We start from the raw sequence: 21,201 nt of genomic DNA, 5'->3' as shown, positions 1-21,201 counted from the left end.
TGCACTGCAGCCATCTGGGCTAGGGATCTTGGGAACTGTAGTTCTGAAAAGAGGGTAGGGCTGTCTACTAGAATATACAATTCTCAAGGTTCGTTCCTTAAGGAAAGTCAAGTTTCACATTGGCTTTAAATTTATAGTGGATAAAAAGGTAAAGGGACCCCTGACCATTAGGTCCAGTCATGATCGACTCAGGGGTTGCGGCGCTCATCACGCTTTATTGGCCGAGGGAGCCGGCGTTTGTCTGCAGACAGCTTCCGGGTCATGTGGCCAGCATGACTAAGCCGCTTCTGGCGAATCAGAGCTGCACACGGAAACGCCGTTTACCTTCCCGCCGGAAGGTAACTTGCACTTTGTGCTTTCGAACTGCTAGGTTGGCAGGAGCTGGGACTGAACAACGGGAGCTCACCCCGTCACAGGGATTCGAACCACTGACCTTCTGATCGGCAAGTCCTAGGCTCTGTGGTTTAACCCACAGCGCCAACCGCATCCCCACTAGAAAGCGGATGTGCATGTATGGTATGAATCCGGCCTGTCCAGCCCTCAGACCACACTGGTCCTCTTGTCTTCCTGCACAGTGGAGATCAAATGAACCACACTGGCATGTGGCTCTGCACTGGCAAATTAAAAATGCTGGGATTGGATTCCAGTTGCTTTCTTGATGTAGCAGGAGGTCAGAGGGCCAGTCCTACCATTAGGCAGAGTGAGGTGGCCTGCCTCAGGTGGCAGATCTTGGGGGACAGGGGCGCCAACTTGAATAAAATATTGGGGGCAGGCAAGTCCCACCCTGCATAATCGATCACATGATGCAGTGCATGCAACACCATTTGAATGGCAATGTCCATCAACTTTGGGGTGGGGCCTTCAAATATTTTATTGGGGGAGGGAGGCAAAGGGACTTTGACCCCTAGGAGTTGGCTCCTATGTTGGGGAAAGTGAGAAGACAGCAGTGAGAGCCCCTCAGTTGTTCTTCCTGAGGTCCCTGAGCATTTTCCTTCTTTTGGAAGACAGGGCTGTGTTCCCCTGCTGCTTAACAAATAAGCTAGCCCACTGCCCTCAGGCACAGTGCAAAATGTAATCTCTGCTGGATAGAAGAATTGGCTATCAAAATGTTACCAGGAATCATGTCAGGGCATCTTGGCCTTTTGTCTGACCCTTATTATCACAGAATAAAGGTCCTCCTGCCTTTGGTCATTGGCCTTATTGCCAGATCCTGTTCTTCTTCATCTTTCTCGAGGAGGGAGAAAAGATACATCTGGTGAGTTAATCCCGTTGTTGTTGAACCGTGGCTGTAATGCCGAGCAAATCAGCAAAAGTAAATATACACATGCTGTATAACTTTGCCAGAAGAACTTGGCTGAGCCAACAGATTTACACTCCATGAGACAGGTTTCGCTGTATTTGTAGAGGTCTCTTTTTTAAACAACAACAGCCAACAAACAAACTCCCCTTGAGGAGCATTAAATTCAAAGCAATCACAAGATGCCCATCCCTTCCTGATGCTCACTAAGCTGCTGCTTGTTTCTCTGTATCATTCCGTATTGCTTCTCCAACCAACCAAAACATTTGTGTGTGTGTATATATATCTATATCTATGTGCTTGCCTGGGTTTATTTGAACCCAGGGGCTGCCTTCCACTTCGAAAAAAATGAATACCATTTGATATGGGAAATGCCCGGGCATGTGAGAGCATTTTTCATCTCTGAAGAGTTCAGTTTCATTTGCTCTCCTCCTTCTGTGTTCCAAGCAGGCAGTGCAGAACGCTGTATAAATAGCCAAGCCTGTGCTACATCCAGTTTGAGATATCCAGGCATCCAGGAGGGGAAGGCACACGGCAGGGGGAAAGCACTGAGCAGCTTGCGAAACTAAAGATGATGTATATTTCAGACTCAATCTCCTGAGCAATCTTGGGAAGCTCGGATGGATTACAATAATACTTCAGCAAGGCTGCCGGCGTCCGTAAAGAGCTGTCACTTACCAAGGAGGATAAGAGCTGGAGAGAATGTCATTATTTCCTTTCCACGTAAGATAAATGTGAAGGGCTGATTCTGTGGACAGGATGAGCAGCACTGCAAAAGACGATGGCTTAAACTTTTAACATCTCTTCCAAGTGGAATATGTGAGTCTTAAGACCCTTCTTCTTCTTCTTCTTTTAAAAAAACAAACAAACTGAATGGGGGTTTGAGTGGGGGGCAGTTGTTGTTTCGGAGGAAATTGCGTGACGCTAGTTTTTAGCTGCACGGTGCTATCTTGGCAATACTTGCAAGACAGATTATTCATCCCCGAGTTGTACGTTTTTCATTAATACATTTTAGCTGTTTCCATTCTGAGAACTTGGGCACAGCTGCCCAGCAAACATGTTACAAAGGTGGACCTTATCTTAAGAGGAGGTCTGTATTTACAAGTATCCTGGCAAATGTTGACTGGGTCCTTATTGCACAGTGATGTGGGGGTAAGCCCCAGTGAAGTCAGTGGGACTTACTTCCAAATAAACATGCATGGGAACAGGCTGTGTGATTGCTCAAGCACATCCTTCCAGTTCGTTTTCTCAATCTTTGCTTTTTGCAACCATCAAGTTCTTGTTTCACCAAGATTCTCCCCCCCCCCACCCCCCGCATTAGCTAGTTTCTATTCGGTGGCATTTTAAATGCTGATAAGCTGAGTGTAGTCTCTGGATCAACATGAAGATTCTTAATGGGTTTATGGTTAATCTGGGCTATTCAACTTGGATCAGTTACAGAACTACTGCATGAGTGAGGGATGTGCTAATAATGCCTTAATAGAGAATGCTATTTGCAATGACAGGTGATCATTGGTTCTTTTGCTAAGAAAAATTGAAAATTACTCTTGTGCGCATATATATATGTGTATACACACACACACACACACACACACACACACACCAATGCCACTCGAATTAAAACACCTCAGTTTTTTAGTTGCACTTTCATGGTTTTCAATATGAATCTTAAAGGTGTAAGATGAATCTTTAGGGTAGCCTTTTAGGAAAATAACCCAGAGGCAGTGTTGAGCAAAATTATTAATTTTATAGCGATACCACAAGGGAGAAAGTATAGTTGATTGTGGAAAGTAATTAATTCAAATACTGGTTTGCATTTTAGTTATGCAATCTGCACACAAGCATGCTGACAGAGAAAAATTATAACTAAAATATATGAATAGCTGTATGCTTAATTAACAGCAGGCAAAGCTGTTATCGTTTCTGCACCGCATAAGCCATTTAGCACCCCATCTCACGGAGGGCTCACGTTAAAAAGCCACCTCATGATCAGCAGAGGAAAGGAAGTGAAATGTTAAAATAGGAAGAATTTAATATGAACTTAGTAGCTGATGAACTGTGGAATATAGGGATTTAGGCAAGCAAACAAGAGTCGCCTCATGTCATATCATATTTCTCAATTATGAAAGCAGCAATCTGGATGTACTGTAGGAATGTGATTGCTTTGGCATGGTTTATTTCCTAATAGACATTAGCTGTGATTCTGAGTAAACTATTCCACAAACCAGTCGGTAGAGCATGTTTAGTCCCATGGAAGTTTCCTGACTGTGACCTCACATGTTTGATTCTAGTCACATTTACCTAGAAATAAATCCTAGCAGTATTGCTGCTACTTACTTTCAAAAAAGTGTGCCGGAATCCTAGGCATGCTAAGTCCCATTGTGCTCAGCATCATGCGGAGTGTGCTTGGGACTGCAACCTTAGTATCACTATTCTGCTAATTTCCAAATGTCTTGCATCAAATTGAGACATTTCAAAAAGAAAAGAAAAAGATTCAGTCAAGAAAGTTTGTCGAAGATGAAAACAGTTGCACAGAACAGTGCTTCAGAAAGATTAAGTCCTTTCACGCTCTTCATGAGCACAGATTCCTTAAAAGTATTTTTGAAAAGCGATTTCCTAAATTCCATTTCCCATCCCTTTACATCTAGTACTCAACCGAATCATTTCAATAAACTTTGGAAGCCTGAATAATACTATTCAGCACAGTGAAACGGAGCAGAGCACAAAACTGACAGCCAGAGCATTAATATTAAAGTCTCAGCCTTGCAACATGTTTTGATTTTTTTGACTGCATTATTTGAAATGTACACACACGTGTATACTTTCCTAGAAGCTAATCCAATGAAAGAAGATATCCCCAAATTTCTACAATTTTCAGTGCATAGAAACTTGAAGAGAAGTTATTTTCCTGTTCATGATTTTAAGCCAATAATGGGGAGCTTAACTAAACTTTAATAAGACTAATTGAGAGGATAGCTGTTTTCTCCTCCAGTAACCTGATGCAATTCTCTCTCTCTCTCTCTCTCTCTCTCTCTCTCTCTCTCTCCCTTTTGGGCATTTGCACTAAGTTAAAGAATAATAATAATGTGTGTGTATTTATGCAGCAGTTACAACTGTTAATTTGGGTAACTTACTGGACAGTTTTTTCTCTTTTTTGAAGTACAAATCTGCTTAGGGTGAAAAGGATTTCAGGCAGATGATCACTCTTGAGATTCAGTGAATTCGCACATTGCATGTCCTGTCTTATTACATGGTTGTACAGGAAGATGATCATTTCCCCAATGAGCTTCGACAACAAACAGAGGATGTGCAAGTACATCACCGCATCATATTCAGAGATAATCTGATTCTTATATGATGTTCGGAATGGAAATTCTGCAAATTCATCCTTATTACTTCTGCAGACTGACACGTCTCCTTCATAAGATTAAGAACAAAATCTACTTAGAAAAGAAGCAATGGGAATGAGAATAATATAATTTGGTCCAATGCTATGGGCCTGATTCAGACCCTTTCCTACACACAGCCCCCCTATGTACAACTCTCAATATGTGGTGCTATTAGGAGAGGTGAGAGCACATGGGAGCCCCATACGCAAAACAAGGGTGCACGAGAAAGGGAAGAGAGACAGTGGCCGAGGATTACAACATTTATTACGTTTTTGCATTTGACTGATGGGGTGAGACGTTTTGTTGCCTGTGAGAGACCGCTGCAGAAAATCAGAGAGGCAACTTCAGCAATGTTGCAAAGGCTGCTTAGGCACCCTCTTAGTTTCTGCGTTGCTTCAGGGGTGGTGGTGGGTGGTGGTGTTTGCCTGGAGCATGAGAGATGGAATATGCACCGCAGGAACCTTTGCAACATAGCAGGGAAGGCTAAGGCTCACCTCTTAGCTCAGAAGCCACTTGCACCAGCACATGGTCTGAGGGCTCTGCCCCAGTGTCCTCTGCAACGTTCACTTTGCTGATGGATCGCATTGGGTTGCGTGGGGCTCCCACTGCTGATGCAGCCCCATGTTGCTGATGGTGCAATGCATCTGCTTCCCTTGGGATCTCGTAAGTAGGTGCATGATGGAGAGAGGGGAGCCACTATCCGATTAGGCTGCATCAAAAAGCATGCTCACACCAACGAACCTCTTGGAATGCTTGTGAAAGGAATGGCTAACTTTATTCCCTCCCAAGGTAGTTGTAAAATCAAAGGGGGGGGACCCCTTTGTTTTGCCACCTTTCTTTTGAAGGGACAGGGGACTAAGGCCCTGTTTTTATCCTTATTGCTCATGTAGGCATGTTGAGGGACTCAAGGCAGACTTTACTCAAGCACTTCTGATCCTGTGAAGAAATGTTATATGGGTACTACTAGATGAGACTGGAAATATATGATGAAGATCACCCACTCTTTTTAAAAATAACAAGAATAAAAGAAGTTAAAAACAGCTTTATAAGTGAGAGAAATGGGGATATGTGGGGATATCCTGCTAGAGAATAAGGGGAGTCACTTGTATCATTTCTCCAAACTAAAGAATGCCCTTAAAAGCTGTCAGTATCCCTGTTACAACAAACAGAGAGATACCATACTGGTCCTTCTGTTCTCTCCCTCATGAAAGATGTGATTTAGATCAGGAAACCAGCACAGGGAGAAGTGTTGACTGTTCTTTCCCCAGCATCTTGGACCTATTCTTATGCAGGTTCCTAGCAGCTGCTTTGAACTTTTTTTTTTTAAAGGAGATCCTCATGCACTTTCTTTCTTTCTTTCTTTCTTTCTTTCTTTCTTTCTTTCTTTCTTTCTTTCTTTCTTTGCACCATAATCTAATTTCACCCTCATCAGCTCACAAAATTCTGGGAAGCCATTCCCAGGTCTGGCACCTAATCCATGAGAGCTTATCTTAAATTTCCCAGAAGGTGTTTTTCTGAGGAAAAAGTCTGAGATTTCTTCTTTTCTCTCCCCAACCCCTCGCCTGGAAAAAAGGAGGCTGCTTTGCAGATTCCCCCTCACCCCCCCCCCCAGAATTCACTTCTTTTCCCCCTTTTGGTGACAGTTGCCTTAGAACAGGGAGAGATCCAAGACACAGTGGAGGATTTTAAATGATGGCCAGGCTGCCAGCGCAGTCGCTGCTTCTGCACCAACCTTAGGAAACCCACCAACTTGGGGGAAAATGAAGAAGCTTTGTAACTGCTACTATACTGATGATGAACCCCATCCCTGACAAGCTGTTGGAGAATTCCTCCTCTCTCTGGAGAAGTTTGGCGGAAAGCCCCTATCCCCAGCACAATTTCTCTGCGCGCAAATAGGATGCAGAATTTCTGCAATCAAATTATGCCTCTGCTATCCACATGCAGCCTTTAATGGCCATTCGCTGTTCCAGATCACCCCTGAGGGAGCATTGCTGGAGCAGAAGTAGGTTCGGCCAAGGGAAGCAGTATGAATAGTGCACTGAAACACTGCAGAAATTGACTATTAGGAGTGTAACTTAGGTCAGCAAACTCTGGCCGTGGTTGGTATGTGCAGAAGTATGTGATACTTCCTTGCCCGGCTTGATCCGCAGCTTCATGAAATAATTAGGTATTGGACAGTAAGTGTAATTTAAACACAGCTGCTTAACTCAGATGATAAGTGTTCTGCTTTTTTTATTTTTCATTTCTTTTCCATGTTGACTCACTTGCAGTAAAATATTTTGCACCAAACTGCTTTTTTCTAGTTTTAGTGTTATGCTATACATAGTTGAGCACTGGAGGCTTGAAGACTTTACGGCAGTTTCAGCCACTATCTCTAAATCCTGAGGGTCTTCTTCTTTTCCTTTCACGTTTTCAGGTGTACACTGATATTGACTGGTGGAGTCTAATCTCGTCAACTTCCTGACTCCATTTTGCTTCAAAGCTGAGACTGAGTTATACTAGAGTGTTCCAAAAATGTGGCTTCTAAACTGAAGTGCAATTTAGTTAGGACAGTGGCTTCTAAACTGTGTGCCGTGTCACCTTCTGGCATGAGAATTTGAATGAGAAGTTGAACAATGGTAGTCAAGTTTCATGAGAGGTAGCTTGTCTATCACTTCCAACCTACACCCCTTGCTCCCAGAGCTTTTGTCCAGCCGGAACTCACCAGAACTCAGTTCTGGCACCTCTCAGGTGGGCGCCATTGTCATTATAAAACAACAAGGGAGGCATTCATGGTGAGTTCTGGCACTTCTTCTTCTAGAAAAATAGCACTGCCAGCCTCCATATATGACAGCTGCATATTTCTGCATTGCAGAGCGTTGAACTAAATGATGCACACAGTCCCAACTCTACAATTCTCTGACTCTATGACTGTAAAACATAGTCGTGTGTGTTCTTCTCACACTTTCCAGGCCTAGGCCCAGGCCCGGCCCATGCAGAGCTTATCTGAGACCAGGGCTAGGAGGCAGGGGGCATTCTTGTCATGATTGTGTAAGTCCAGCAGCACCCCTCTGAGGCCCGGAGCAAGTGTACTCTGCTGCCCCACCTCTGCCCAGGCCTGTCAGGGACTAATGCTGAGCATGAACTCAACCCCTCACACACATTTTGCTGACCCATTCACAGAGTTGTGAAATGGTGCGGCCGTTCTGATGGTTCTCCAAGGGGGGTGGGGTGCGGAAATTCCAGGAATGGAGGCAAATTCTTCTTTGTTCTTCTTGAGGGCTGCTGACTGGAGGCTGTCGTTTCTCCTGAGAAGGGCTTTCCAAGAAAAGCTATGTCTTCATGTAGTTATCAGCTGATCATTGATGCTTGTAAAGACGTAAGACCATAAGAAGAACCTGCTGGATCAAGCCGTCAAGTCCAGCTTCCTGTTCTCACTAGGGCCAATCAGATGTCTGGGAGAAACCTACAAGCAGGATTTGAGCACAAGAGTGATCTCCTTCCCTGTGGTTTCTAGCAACTGGTACCTAGAAACATTGTTGCCTCCAACGTGGAGGCAGAGAATAGCCATCATGACAAGGAGCCATCAATAGCCCTCTCCTCCATGAATTAATCTCATCCTCCTTGGAAGCCATCTAAATTGGTGGCCACCATTGCTTCCTGTGTGCAAAGAAATCACTTATCTGTCCCGACTCTTCCAGTTTCCAGGTTCATTGGGTGTCTGTGAATTCTGGTGTTGTGAGGGAGGGAGAAAAGTTTTTCTCCATCCACTTTCTTTCATGCCACGCATAATTTTATAAACTTCTATCACGTCTCCTCTTAAGTCCCAAACACTGCAATTTTTCTTCGCAGGAGAGTCACTCCATCCCCTTGGTCACTTTGGTTCTAGATCTTTTCTGACTCTGCGTTTTTGAGGTGAGTTGACCCATGCATGGCACTTCATAAGACCAAATAATCAGCTATGCAGCTATGCAGACCACCAGTCCCTTCAGAAAGTTACAGTTCCTAGAGTTCTCTGTGAGGAAGAGGAATTGACAACCACTATGAGAATTGTAGCTCTGAGCAGGAAACTGGGGTCTCCTAACAGCTCTCAGCACTCTGACTACAGCTTTTTCAGTCAATTAATGGAAAAAATAAATTGCATTTGAATATTATCATTTGTGTGTATGCATGTGTGTGTATGTGAAATTTTGGTGATGTTCTCATGGGTGTGGTGTAGAGTTTTGTTGCACTTAACCTTACTTTGAGGTGACTGGTGGGGGAGTAGAGATGGAGGCGAAATTAGTTTTTGTTTAATGGGGAAATTCCCAATTAACACTTCTTGAAACAACACACAAAGTGAAACGTCGCTATCCTTTGGAATTCATACTTCTCTGAATTTTGCAATGCGGTTCTCCAGTCAAACAATATGTACCAAATGTATATATTGGGCGTGTATGTGCAGAAGAATACATATGTTAGTGAAACCAATATACAAAAATGCACTTTATCATGGGAAATTTCTTGCAGAAATGTGTTAGTTCATTATTAGTTAAAAGTACTTACAATAATGTGTTTATTAGGAGAATTTTGCACTTAAAAGCTGATGAATCTTCATGAGGATTTTCTTCTTCTTGCAAATGCCACAGAAACGCGGAGAACTAAATTTAAGATTGGGAAAATGAAGACATTGGGGAAAACCAGCATTGGGAGATTCATATATGGTGCAGGCTGTTGGGCAAGTAAAAGCAGGTCTTGGGTTAAAAAGGCTTTACTGATCAGCACTGCCTGCAAAGCCCCTTGCACAACACTTCTATGGCAGCAACAATCAGCTGTTTGTCAGCACTTGGGAAGAGTGTGCACAGTCTCCCCAGTGCTGACAATCAGCTTATTGTTGGAGTGTGGAAAGAACTGCACACTTGCTCCCCACCCTGCAAAGGCAAAAATGGGTCACGTGATGTCATTGTGACATCAGGTGTCAAACTTGACCTGCAGGGTATGAATGTGGAGGTAAGAATCTGGCCTACCACCCAGATCCTGTGACCCACCCCTGTTTCAGATAATCATAGAATTGTAGAGTTGGAGGAAAATGTTGTTGTTGTTGTTTAGTCATTTAGTCGTGTCCGACTCTTCGTGACCCCATGGACCAGAGCACACCAGGCACTCCTGTCTTCCACTGCCTCCCGCAGTTTGGTCAAACTCATGCTGGTAGCTTCGAGAACACTGTCCAACCATCTCATCCCCTGTCGTCCCCTTCTCCTTGTGCCCTCCATCTTTCCCAACATCAGGGTCTTCTCTTTCCCAACATCAGGGAGTCTTCTCTTCTCATGAGGTGGCCAAAGTATTGGAGCCTCAGCTTCAGGATCTGTCCTTCCAGTGAGCACTCAGGGCTGATTTCCTTAAGGATGGATAGGTTTGATCTTCTTGCAGTCCATGGGACTCTCAAGAAAAAATATTAGAATATGAAATATGAAAATATTAGAAATAAACTATGTTTAGAAATTGTTATTTTGTGAGAAAGTACATGTTTAAATGTGATTTTTCCAGCAGTTTTCCCCCTGTATTATTGTTATTTGTTTGCATTTGAATGTGGAAATAGCAGCGAAGCCACTTATGAATGAATGCATGTGACAGTGACTAGCTCCAGAAATGGTCTGATGGCATCCATCCCTAGGTACTGGGCGCTGAAGAGTCTCTCTGCCTGAGCTTCTGGAGAGTCACTGTCCATCAAAATTAACAGTACTAAACCAATGGTATGATTTAAGGCAGTTCCATGGAACCCGGCTAATGTCTAAGAGAAATACTGCAAACTCCTCTTGAAATACTTACAGTGGTTGGGCTTTGAATGCGGCTCTCCGAATTTGGAAAGTAAACTTCCATTGGCTGCAATGCAGTGGTGGCACATGAGCCAAACCATGTAATTTGGCTGAATTTTAGTCAGAATTCTTTGAACTTCCTTCCAAATTATTTAACTGTTTTACCTGAGCAGGAGCCTCACATTCACATTTACTTCATTTGCAACTTAATGAATGCATATTATTAGATACGTGAACATAAACCTTGCAAGCAGCATGTGAATGTACTTTCCCTACTTGTGATTCGCAGCAACTGATATAAAGAGACATAGTATCAAGAGACTGATAGCCTTTTTCCATGAATTTAACAAACAAACAAATAAAATAATAGGGAGGGCATTCCACAAATGGAGAAACTGCCAGTGAGAGGAACCTGTCACTTGTCAGCGCCGATCAGGCAGCACTGCTTTTAGCATAACTACAAAGGCTTCAATTGTGTCTGAGCTTTCCAGTAGGTTTGAAGGAGATCTGGGCAAAACTCTATTATTGAATACTCTTCTGAGTTGGTGTGCAGCAACAGCAGGCAGAGGCATCAGTGCTGTGATCTGTGGCAGTGAGTTAGTAGGCCAGGGCCCCATGTTAAATTTCCAGTATCTTCAAGTGAAAGGAACAAGCAATGATAAGAAGACGTATGCCTGAGATGTATGCATCTCCACCCCCCATCGTTCAGCCTGGACACCGAGGTCCAGCTCCAAGGGCCTTCTGGCGGTTCTCTCTCTGTGAGAAGTGAGGTTACAGGGAACCAGGCAAAGGGCCTTCTTGGTAGTGGCACCCACCCTGTGGAACGCCCTCTCATCAGATGTCAAGTAAATAAACAAGTATCTGACTCCAGAATCTCAATCACCTTGGTTATTCCCTCCCACTTCTCCATCACTCCCTCTCTTAAGGATCACAGTCCTTTGGTTCATCTCTCTTTTGAATTCAGAGTAAGCAGCCCCAGAGTGACTCGGGCAAATCAGCCTGCGGCCTTTTCTCTTGGCTGGAGGATTTCCCCTTTCCGGCGAATTTGTCGCCTCTCTTATCCCAACCACTTTCTAAAGAGAAGGCAGAATTTCTAACGCTTGACCTAACACAGGTTAGGAAAGGAGAAACGGGGAGTTTCTTGTTTTAATCTTCTTTTAAAGCAGAGGGAGTCATTTGTCGGCAGTGCAAAACTGAGCTGCAATTACAAAATATGCACTATGTGGGAATTGGGAAAGTTTGTTCATTAGAAAATAATTGCCTCTTTGTAGGGGGGATGGGCAAAATTTTGTTGCAGTGGAGTAAAGGAGATGCAGCCTCCTCCTTTTTGGTTAGCTACTCCAGAGCTTCACTAAAATACTTCTCTCTCTCTCTCTCTCTCTCTCTCTCTCTCTCTCTGTCCTCCTCCCTTTCCTTTGGAGTCTCTGATGACAGCACAGATCTCGGAATGAAGAACCTCTCCAGGCTGATTGGAAATGGCATTGCAGAGCTGAAACGTAACTGGAGGAAACATACCTCTCAATGAAGAAAGTACAATGCACTTGAAAGCTCTGACTCCTGGTGAAGAATTCAAGCCTAGAGAAAACTTGTCCGCTTGGCTGGGAAGGATGGGTTGGACAATCTTCACGCATTCCAAAGGGAATCTGGATGCCATGCTGAGCTTAATCTCTGCAGCATGCTCGGTGATTTTCTCCTCCTGATGCATTGCATGGTAAGGCCATTTCTCTTCTCGTAGCAAATGCTAGTTTCAGTTTGAAAGCATGTAGAACTGTGCTCGTCGTTTTCTTATTATTGTAATCAGGCATCTAGGTCCTCAATGCTTGTGGCTTAAATATTTTATGGTTGTTGTTTTTTTAAAAAATGAAAACATTGGCCAGGTTGTGATTTGTATTGTATTTTGAGGAGCAATATAAGATTATGGATTTGGTCCTGCTGTCATTTGTGTGTGACTGAGTTCCATTGATTCAGCGGGACGTATACATGAGTACCTATGCATGGGATGGTAGTCTATAATAGCCTTGTTACAATGTATGACCAAGGTAATTTGGCTGTTGAAAAGTGGCCTTCTACTATCTCTGATCCCTGCATAAGACAAACTGGTAATAAAGAAGAAGACTTCTCTGGCTTTTCTGCTGTGTTAGACTTGGATTCTACAGATACTAGGCAGGTAAAGAAAGTTTGCAGGTGGTCACCATTCAACTTTATGACAATGAAACAATTTCCACAGCCATTTTCTCAGCACAATTACTGCAGGCTACATGTGCAACTGTAATTGCATGGAAAAAGTATTGCGTGAGCCATCGGTACACTGGTCCCCCGTTGCAGCAATTTCCACGACTGTGGCAGTACTTTGTGCTATCACTCCTGTGGAGGAAATCACTGCAAAGTGTGTTTGTGAACTTTTAGTAAATGCAATATTTCTCCCTACATGATCATATGCTTGGAGGTAGCGAGTGTACAGCAAGTGACAACACACTAAAACAACAAAACATCCCTAAGCTACAAAATCAATTTAACATTAGCAACTATGCACAGTAGCCCATTCAAATGACAGCTCTGAGGACTGATGGGGTGTGTATAGGAGGCAGCAGGTCACCAGATTGTAGAAACAGTGGGATTTTCCTCTTTAGGACTGGAATCTTAAGCAAACTTACGACAAACTCAGGCTCACTGAAACCAAGTAGGTTTCTTTTTGATTGAGCTGAAGGTTCCCTTGAGGTAAAAATATATCATTCACACCGATGGATGCCTGTTGTAGTAGCATTTTGTTCCTATAATTTCTGGACATCAATATATTTTTGATTGGCTGGACAAGTCAGGCAAAAGTTGGAATACCTGAAATATTGATAAGGCATTATGTATGTATTGTCCTGAGGAATCACAGTGTGAGCATGGGGGAGAAAGACATGAAGCGAAACTCCTTTGTTTGGACAGTCTGTGCATGAGTAATAAAGACAACATAGAGGTGTTTTGTAAGAGAATGGTTGCAGTGGTGTTGCGTCCTTTGCTGGCACCCGGGGCATGTGCGCATGCATGCACACATGCTGGGCAGGACTGGGGGCAGGGTGAGGAAGGTGAACAAAACTGGCTGTGCCAGCCCAGCACTCAGCGCTGACACGATGGAGGGTTTGTGGGGCTGCTGTGCGCCGCTTGCCTGCCCGCCCACACAGGGCAGCCATTCAGCAAAGGGGCCGGGGACATGGTGGCAAGACAACCTTGGCAACCAGCAGCAGGCAGAGTGGAACAGGGATCCCTGAATGAGTGCGCCTGGTTCACTAAAAGTTGTGTGCCAGGGCTACATCCCCTGTCTCTCCCCCCCCCACGCTACATCCCTGACTGGTTGTGCCTTGCAGAATATGGAAGTGTTCAAATGTACAAGTCAAACAGTGACCCAGATGATGACATGGTGTGATTACTGTTGTGACGTGGGGTTTGTGATTTCAGCTCTCTTGACATAATATGCTGGAGACAGTTCTCTAGTAACACTTCTTTATTAAGGCAAACAAGACTGAAGACTGAGGAGGGGAAAGCTACATTTATAGTCACAGGGAACTAGCTAGAAATGATACATTTTGGAGGGAACAATATCAGGCAATCACAGTCCTGCCTTTTGGAGGAAACCAATAAGACAGAGGATCCAAATACAGCAGCTTAAATGAACCAATAGTAGCTGTACCCTTTGAAACCAAAAGGCAGTTACTTTACCCTAATGCAAATACAGACAATAATAATACAGATATAAAATCCTTTGACTCAATACACAACAATTACAGACTGGGGCAGAGGGTCGGAAGTTATCAGAGCAGGAGAAATAAGGGACAGAGCAGAATGGTGTAAATAAATAATAAATAAATAAATTTTTATTTATACCCCGTCCTTCCCGGTTCAGAAAACCGGGCTCAGGGCAGCTAACAACAAATTTAAAACAATTGTGATACAACAAAAAACAGCATAAAATACAGTATAAAAGCGTGAATAACAATAAATTCTAAGTTCTAAAATCAGTTTAGGGGGAAATCCATCCAATAAACATTAGATGATCACCAGGGCTAGCTGGCTAAATTAGTCCTATTTGGGCCAGCAAGGAGGCCAGGGGGGAATTAGCTGTGGGATCCCAGAGCGGGTAATCTTCATAAAAAGGGGAGGGGGAGGGAAGGAAGGGGAATAAAAGATCAGGCTAAATTCAAATTGAAAGCCAAGAGGAATAGCTCTGTCTTACAGGCCCTGCAGAAGGAGGTTAAATCCTGCAGGGCCCTGGTCTCATGGGACAGAGCATTCCACCAGGTCGGAGCCATCACTGAGAAAGCCCTGGCCCTGGTGAAGGATAATCTGACTTCCTTAGGGCCCGGGACCTCTAAACTATGATTATTCATGGACCTTAAGGTCCTCTGCGGGGCACACCAGGAGAGCCGGTCCCGTAAATACGAGGGCCCTAGGAGAAGTACAAATGAATTAAAAGAAGGTTATATGGGAAAGTACAGCAACTAGACTTGGGGGAGGTACCATTTATACTTGTTGTGGATGCAGAAGGTCCCCAATTCAGTTCCCATCACCTCCAGTTTACAGAAATGGGTAGTGGATAATGAGAAAGATCTCTGCCTCTCCCATAGACGTTGGAGAGCCACTGCCGGAAGTCTAATGACACTGTCTTAGATGCACTAATAAGGTGACCTGCTACAAGGGAGCTTCCTAGAACACAAGCAAAAGCTGAAGTGATGGGTGCTCTGTAACACATCATGCAGTTAAAGTACATGGCTTCCATCAAAGAATCCTGGAAACTGTAGTTTACTCCTCACGGAGCTGCAATTCCCAGCACCCTTAATAAAAGTTCCCAAGATTCCTTGGGGGAAGTCGTGTGCTTTGAAGGTATGGGATGTAAGCAGTTGAGGGTTAAGCACAGAAGGTTCTGCAGCAAAAGTCCAGGGAGGCAGTATATCTGAAGATCTCTGCTGGATCTTCTTTTCCAGCATCCTGTTCTCACAGTCACCAACTGGATGCCTGTGCAAGCAGAACATGAGGTCAACAGCACTGTCCCCACACTGATTCACAGCAACTGATATTCAGAGACATATTGACCCCAACAGTGCAGAGTGAACATTGTCATCCTGGCTAGTAGCTACTGATAGTCTTATCTGTTACGAATTTGTTGAACCCCTTTTAAAGTCAGTGGCCATTACAGTGGTACCTCGGGTTAAGTACTTAATTCGTTCCGGAGGTCCGTTATTAACCTGAAACTGTTCTTAACCTGAAGCACCACTTTAGCTAATGGGGCTTATGGGGCTTCCTGCTGCCGCCGCGCCGCCAGAGCACGATTTCTGTTATCATCCTGTAGCAAAGTTCTTAACCTGAAGCACTATTTCTGGGTTAGTGGAGTCTGTAACCTGAAGCGTATGTAACCCGAGGTACCACTGTACTATAGCAGGCAGGAGTGAATTTCATAGTTTAACTAATTATTATTATTATTATTATTATTATTATTATTATTATTATTATTCACTGTGTGAAGAGAGATATCCAATATTCAGTTTCATTGGATGACCCCAAGTCCTAGTGTAGGCAGGAGAAAACTACTTATCTACTTTTTCTATACCATGCCCAACTTTATACACTACTATCATGCTCCCCCTTACTCACTTTTCTTTGAAACTAAGAAGCTCCAAATGTTTTCACCTTTCCTCATAGGGCATTTGCTCCAACCCTTTGGTCATATTGGTTGCCCCTTTCTGAACTTTCTCCAGCTCTACTCTCCCCTATTTGGTGAGAGGGCCAGAAATGTACACAGTGTTCCAAGAAGAGGGCATGCTGTGGTTCTCAAGGAATCTAGGGTTGTACAGACACCTCTGGTGTTGGTGCAACATTGAAAAAGCATGGTTGGGAGAGGTGATTCCGAAGTTCCATCTGAGATGGTCCATTCGCATGCACAAGTCACTACCAGTTCCTGGAGTGATCAAATCGTGAATGTGCTTGGCCCTTAGTCCTAAACCGAGATGGGGGGAAATATAGCTGCTTGTAGTACAGGCAACCCCCTAATTATACACATTCTTCTATGCAATCCTGCTTACTATACATATTTTTGCAAATACTTTTGCCTAATTGCACAATGCATTTTTTTGTATGTTAACTTCACTAATAGATACATACGCTTCCCCCCATTTTGTACACAATTTTCTGTTGGAGAACCATCAGAGCAGTGCAAATTTCAAAGGATAGCTGCTTTGTGGTTCAGTCCCCCCACCCCCCGGAAATGTGAATCAGGCAGGTTCACATTAAAAAGTGTATTGAATTCCTTCCCCATTTATATGATGGTGCATACACAGTAAACCATTCACTAAGTTTTCTGTAGGACACAGGTGGTGCTGTGGGTTAAACCACCAGAGCCTAGGACTTGCCGATCAGAAGGTTGGTGGTTCGAATCCCCGCGACGGGGTGAGCTCCCTTTGCTCAGTCCCAGCTCCTGCCAACCTAGCAATTCGAAAGCACGCCAAGTGCAAGTAGATAAATAGGTACCGCTCTGGCGGGAAGGTAAACGGCATTTCCGTGTGCTGCTCTGGTTCACCAGAAGTGACTTAGTCATGCTGGCCACATGACCCGGAAGGTGTACGCCGATTCCCTCGGCCAATAAAGCGAGACGAGCACCGCAACCCCAGAGTTGGTCACGACTGGACCTAATGGTCAGGGGTCCCTTTACCTTTACCTATGTTTTCTGTGACATCCGAGTGCCCTCAGTGAAGGATCTTAAATACCACGAAATACCATTCCCTCTGAAGAGGATTTGAGAAGAGAGAGGTACCAATAATTCCATGAAAAGCGCAAGAGAACAGGGCAGACTTTGCCTGGCCCTTTAGAAAGAATAAAGATGGTGTCAGGCGAACATGTCGAGCGTGTGAGTTCAAATGTTTAGGGGCCACCACAGAAAAAGCTCTTTCAACAATAGCCATCCATCTGACCTTCAAAGGACATAGGAGGAAAAGATCATAAACGAACCACATTTGAGAAAATCATTATTACAATTCTTATTTGTTTGTTTGTTTGTTTCATTTATGAATCCCATGAAGGACTTGCTGAAAAGGCGTGTCTTCGACAGGTGCCAAAAGCCCAATAGAAAAGGTATCTGAGGAAGTTGTAAAGGATAGGAACCACCACACTAAAGGACCGATTCCAACATTGTGTGGCACAAACCCTGGATAGGATAGTTTTAAGCATTTCCTGTGGTTAGAACTGAATGTTGAGGCAAATTCTGACTTACGGCACTCAATCCATTGAAAAGTGAGGTGAAGCTACCATGTGACTAAAAACAATTCATGTGAGTAAAGGTTTTGTCAAGTTGGGTTCCTTCATTGTCATGGCAGCAGTCATTAAGCTTGGGGCGTAATTCCTTTTTCTCTCTTCTAAATAGAGTCACTTTAATAACATTATTTTTGCTCACGTAAATCTTTCCTTACTGTGTAATTACAGCAAGCAAACTAGGTCAATAACAGATATCTCAGTTTTTTAAGCTCTGTAAATGCATTATTTAGCAATCTTTTCCAACTGCAAAAGTTTACAATTAATTACAGGTCCAGAGGCACAAGTAAATATATTTCAACAGAAGCTTGTATTTTAATAATATGTATGTTTTTCATATAGTAAGAACTACGGAAAAGTTCAAAGTTAGAAGGGTCATTTACGCTCTCCAAAGCCCTGAACCAGTATGAGGGATCCAAGTGTAAGCAGTACTGCAATGTTGATAGTTGTTGTTTTTTAGGGGTGAGGTTCATAGTGAAGAACAATTTTGGGGTGGTATGTGATGTTTTCATCAAAAGGGATAAAAAACTGCCCTTTGCTATGAGATTGTGACTGTCCCCAAGTGCTACATCTCTCCTTGCGTGTCAATCCTGAAGTTTGGGAGAACAGTAAATTAAGATCCAGACTCCCTGGGAGAACAGGTCTGCCACACATGACTCCTATTTTAATAGTACAGTGGTACCTCGGGTTAAGTACTTAATTCGTTCTGGAGGTCCGTTCTTAACCTGAAACTGTTCTTAACCTGAAGCACCACTTTAGCTAATGGGGCCTCCTGTTGCCGCCACGCCGCCAGAGCATGATTTCTGTTCTCAACCTGAAGCAAAGTTCTTAACCTGAAACACTATTTCTGAGTTAGCGGAGTCTGTAACCAGAAGCGTATGTAACCCGAGGTACCACTGTACATTCATGAGAGTCAACCTTCAGCCAGAGAACTACCCAAGACAAGAGGCTTAAGCAAGCGCACATCTCAGCTGGTCCTCCACACTGTGGTGTGGTGTATTGTATTTCCATTTGCACTATGGTAATTGCATTTTTATGCAACTTTAGCCAAAGCAAATAAGTACGGTATGCAAATCCGAGCCCCTTCTTTGAGCTCTTTTTGAGAGATGCGTCTTTTTTTAAATGATGGGTAAGTGACCAACTTTTCTTGATTTGGGGAAAGCTTATGAGCCCCTTGCTACAATGGCCAATGTTCAAATTCTAATTTGAGTACTATAGAGAAACAGGAATCCTGAAATAACTTGAGTTTCCCTTACGCCAACACATGTCCGCATGTTACTGCTAGGTTCTAGAAGCAGGTCTGCATTTTACTTTGATTCTGGATTCATTACACATGCTCAACTTTCCAGTTTGTTCTGCAGATTAGTAGTGACATGCAAGGAGCTTAAAACTGAAGCCTTAGAAGTGGCTCTTGGTGATTTTCACTCTGAATATTAATTTATTTGTTGCTTTTTGGGTGAAGAGGAGACAGAGAAAACACTTGGGGAATGGTATTACTGGGGTGCAATTCTTTTATCTTGCATTAAGGAGATCAAGATTCCCCAGGCATCATGAGACACCCCCCCCGCCACATATTTGAAAATGTGATTTTTTTGGCATTTAACTGAGTTTGCAACACATGATTCAAAGGTGCAGAGCAGGATTTGCTTACCTGTGGCGCTCCAGGTGTCCTTCATAGAATTGTAGAGGTGGAAGGGACCCAGGGATCATCTAGTCCAAGCTTGCTCCATCTTCCATGTGAGATAGTTGAAGATGGCTATCATTATCTCAACTCCTCCTCTTCTCCAGGCTAAACATACCCAGCTCCTTCAAGCGCTCCTCATAAGGCTTACTTTCCAGATCCTTGATCATCTTGCTTGCTCTCCTCTGCACACGTTCCAGATTGTCAACATCCTTCTTAAATTGTGGTGCCCAGAATTAGACACAGTATTCCAAGTGTGGTCTGACCAAGGCAGAATAGAGTGGTACTATTACTTCCCTTGAGCTGGACACTATACTTCTGTTGATGCAACCTAGAATAGCATTAGCTTTTTTGCTGCTGCATCACACTGTTGACTCATGCTGAGCTTGTGGTCTACTAAGACCCCCTAGATCCTTTTCACATGTACTGCTGCCAAGCCAGGTGTCCCCCATCTTCTGTTTGTGCAGCTGGTTCTTCCTGCCTAAGTGCAGAACCTTACATTTGTCCCTAATAAAGTTCATGTTGTTAGTTTAGAACCAGTTCTCCAATAGGTCCCGATTCTGTCTTCTACCCCTCCAAGTTTGGTGTCACTTGGAGATTGGATGAGCATCCTCTCAATTCCTTCGTCCAACTGGTATCTGAAAAGACTAAGAAACAGGATCTGGACTTTTTCTTCGAATATGGAGGCCTGGTTGGAAAAAATATAGACCCTAATGGGTCAAAGCTGCTCCGAGACTTGATGTTCAACATGAAGGATTGTCAACAAAACCGGCTGAGAGGGACTGAAAGAGACTTAAGGGCCTCGGACGTGTTAGACCCAGGCTGAGAATTGATAGACTGAAAGACAATTTTTGGGGATCAAAACCGGGGAAGGGGGGGAAATTTTGGAATCCAAAGGGGTATAATTATATGTTTTTATTGGATAAGTTGTTTGGTAATAAGTATAAAAATTGGGAAACTCGTGAAAGGGAACTTGGGTCGACCTTAGAAAAAGGGGTGAATGTCATGTTTTAAAATGAGGTCTAGAAGTTTAAATTTGGTTAATTAAGATGATTTAAGTAAAATGTTAATAAGGGATAATTTGGGGATAAGAACTTGCTGATTTAATTATTGGAATAGGGATGCAAGAAGGGGAGGTGGGGGAAGTCCGGCAAAGTGGTTAAGAAATTAAGGTTTTAAAATTATATTTGTTATGTGTGTGTTGTGTGTTGTGTCTGTATGTTTTTGTGTTTGTCAAAAATCTTTTTGAAAACCCTAATAAAAATTTCTTTAAAAAAAAAATCAATTCCTTCGTCCAAGTCTTTTAAGAAGACGTTGAATAACAAAGGGTCCTGGACTTGCAGTACCCCACTTGACACTTTTTCCAGGATGTTGCGGAACCATTAGTCATTTCCAACTCACATCAGCCCCAACTGGCATGGCCAAGGACAGGGATCATGGGAGTTGTAGTTCAGCAAACATATGGAGGGCAAAAGGTTGACCTCTTCTGATGTGAAGAAGATGCAGATGTACTACTGTTCTTCCTTCTCGAAGCATCTGAGCTCATCCATCTGCCAACATAGTCGTTGTTATCTGCTGGTGTATCATTACCATTTTAAAAGTATACAATTTTTTAGGTAGACACCTAAAATTTTAAGTGTATGCCTAAAAATGTATTTGTTGATACTCTTTAGAAATTTATCTTTATTTATTTATTACATCTGTGAAGCATCTTGAGCACTCATTTTAAATATGTAAAGGTGACCGATATACCCCCCAAAATAAATGAATGCAGTT

General features: G+C 43.3%; 1 protein-coding gene across 4 annotated transcripts in view; it reads left to right on the top strand.

Moving 5' to 3' along the window:
* The first annotated feature begins 1,628 nt into the window (after positions 1-1,628).
* The window catches only part of TUNAR (transmembrane neural differentiation associated intracellular calcium regulator), a 57,468-nt gene continuing 37,895 nt past the window's right edge, over positions 1,629-21,201 (top strand). Inside the window, exons 1-2 of one of the 4 annotated variants that reach the window (XM_082228952.1) lie at positions 1,636-2,116; positions 11,900-12,171. In XM_082228952.1, the coding sequence (XP_082085078.1) occupies positions 12,136-12,171 (36 nt within the window). In that variant the 5' untranslated portion in view covers positions 1,636-2,116; positions 11,900-12,135. Of the gene's footprint in view, positions 2,117-11,881; positions 12,172-21,201 lie in introns of all 4 variants that reach the window. The other 3 variants (XM_082228951.1, XM_082228953.1, XM_082228954.1) reach the window with 3 other exon arrangements.

Source organism: Podarcis vaucheri (assembly GCF_965113315.1).
Source record: "Podarcis vaucheri genome assembly, chromosome: 1".
NCBI lineage: Eukaryota > Metazoa > Chordata > Lepidosauria > Squamata > Lacertidae > Podarcis > Podarcis vaucheri.
The sequence above is the reverse complement of the archived record's forward strand: the minus strand, read 5'-3'. Positions and strand labels throughout refer to the sequence as shown.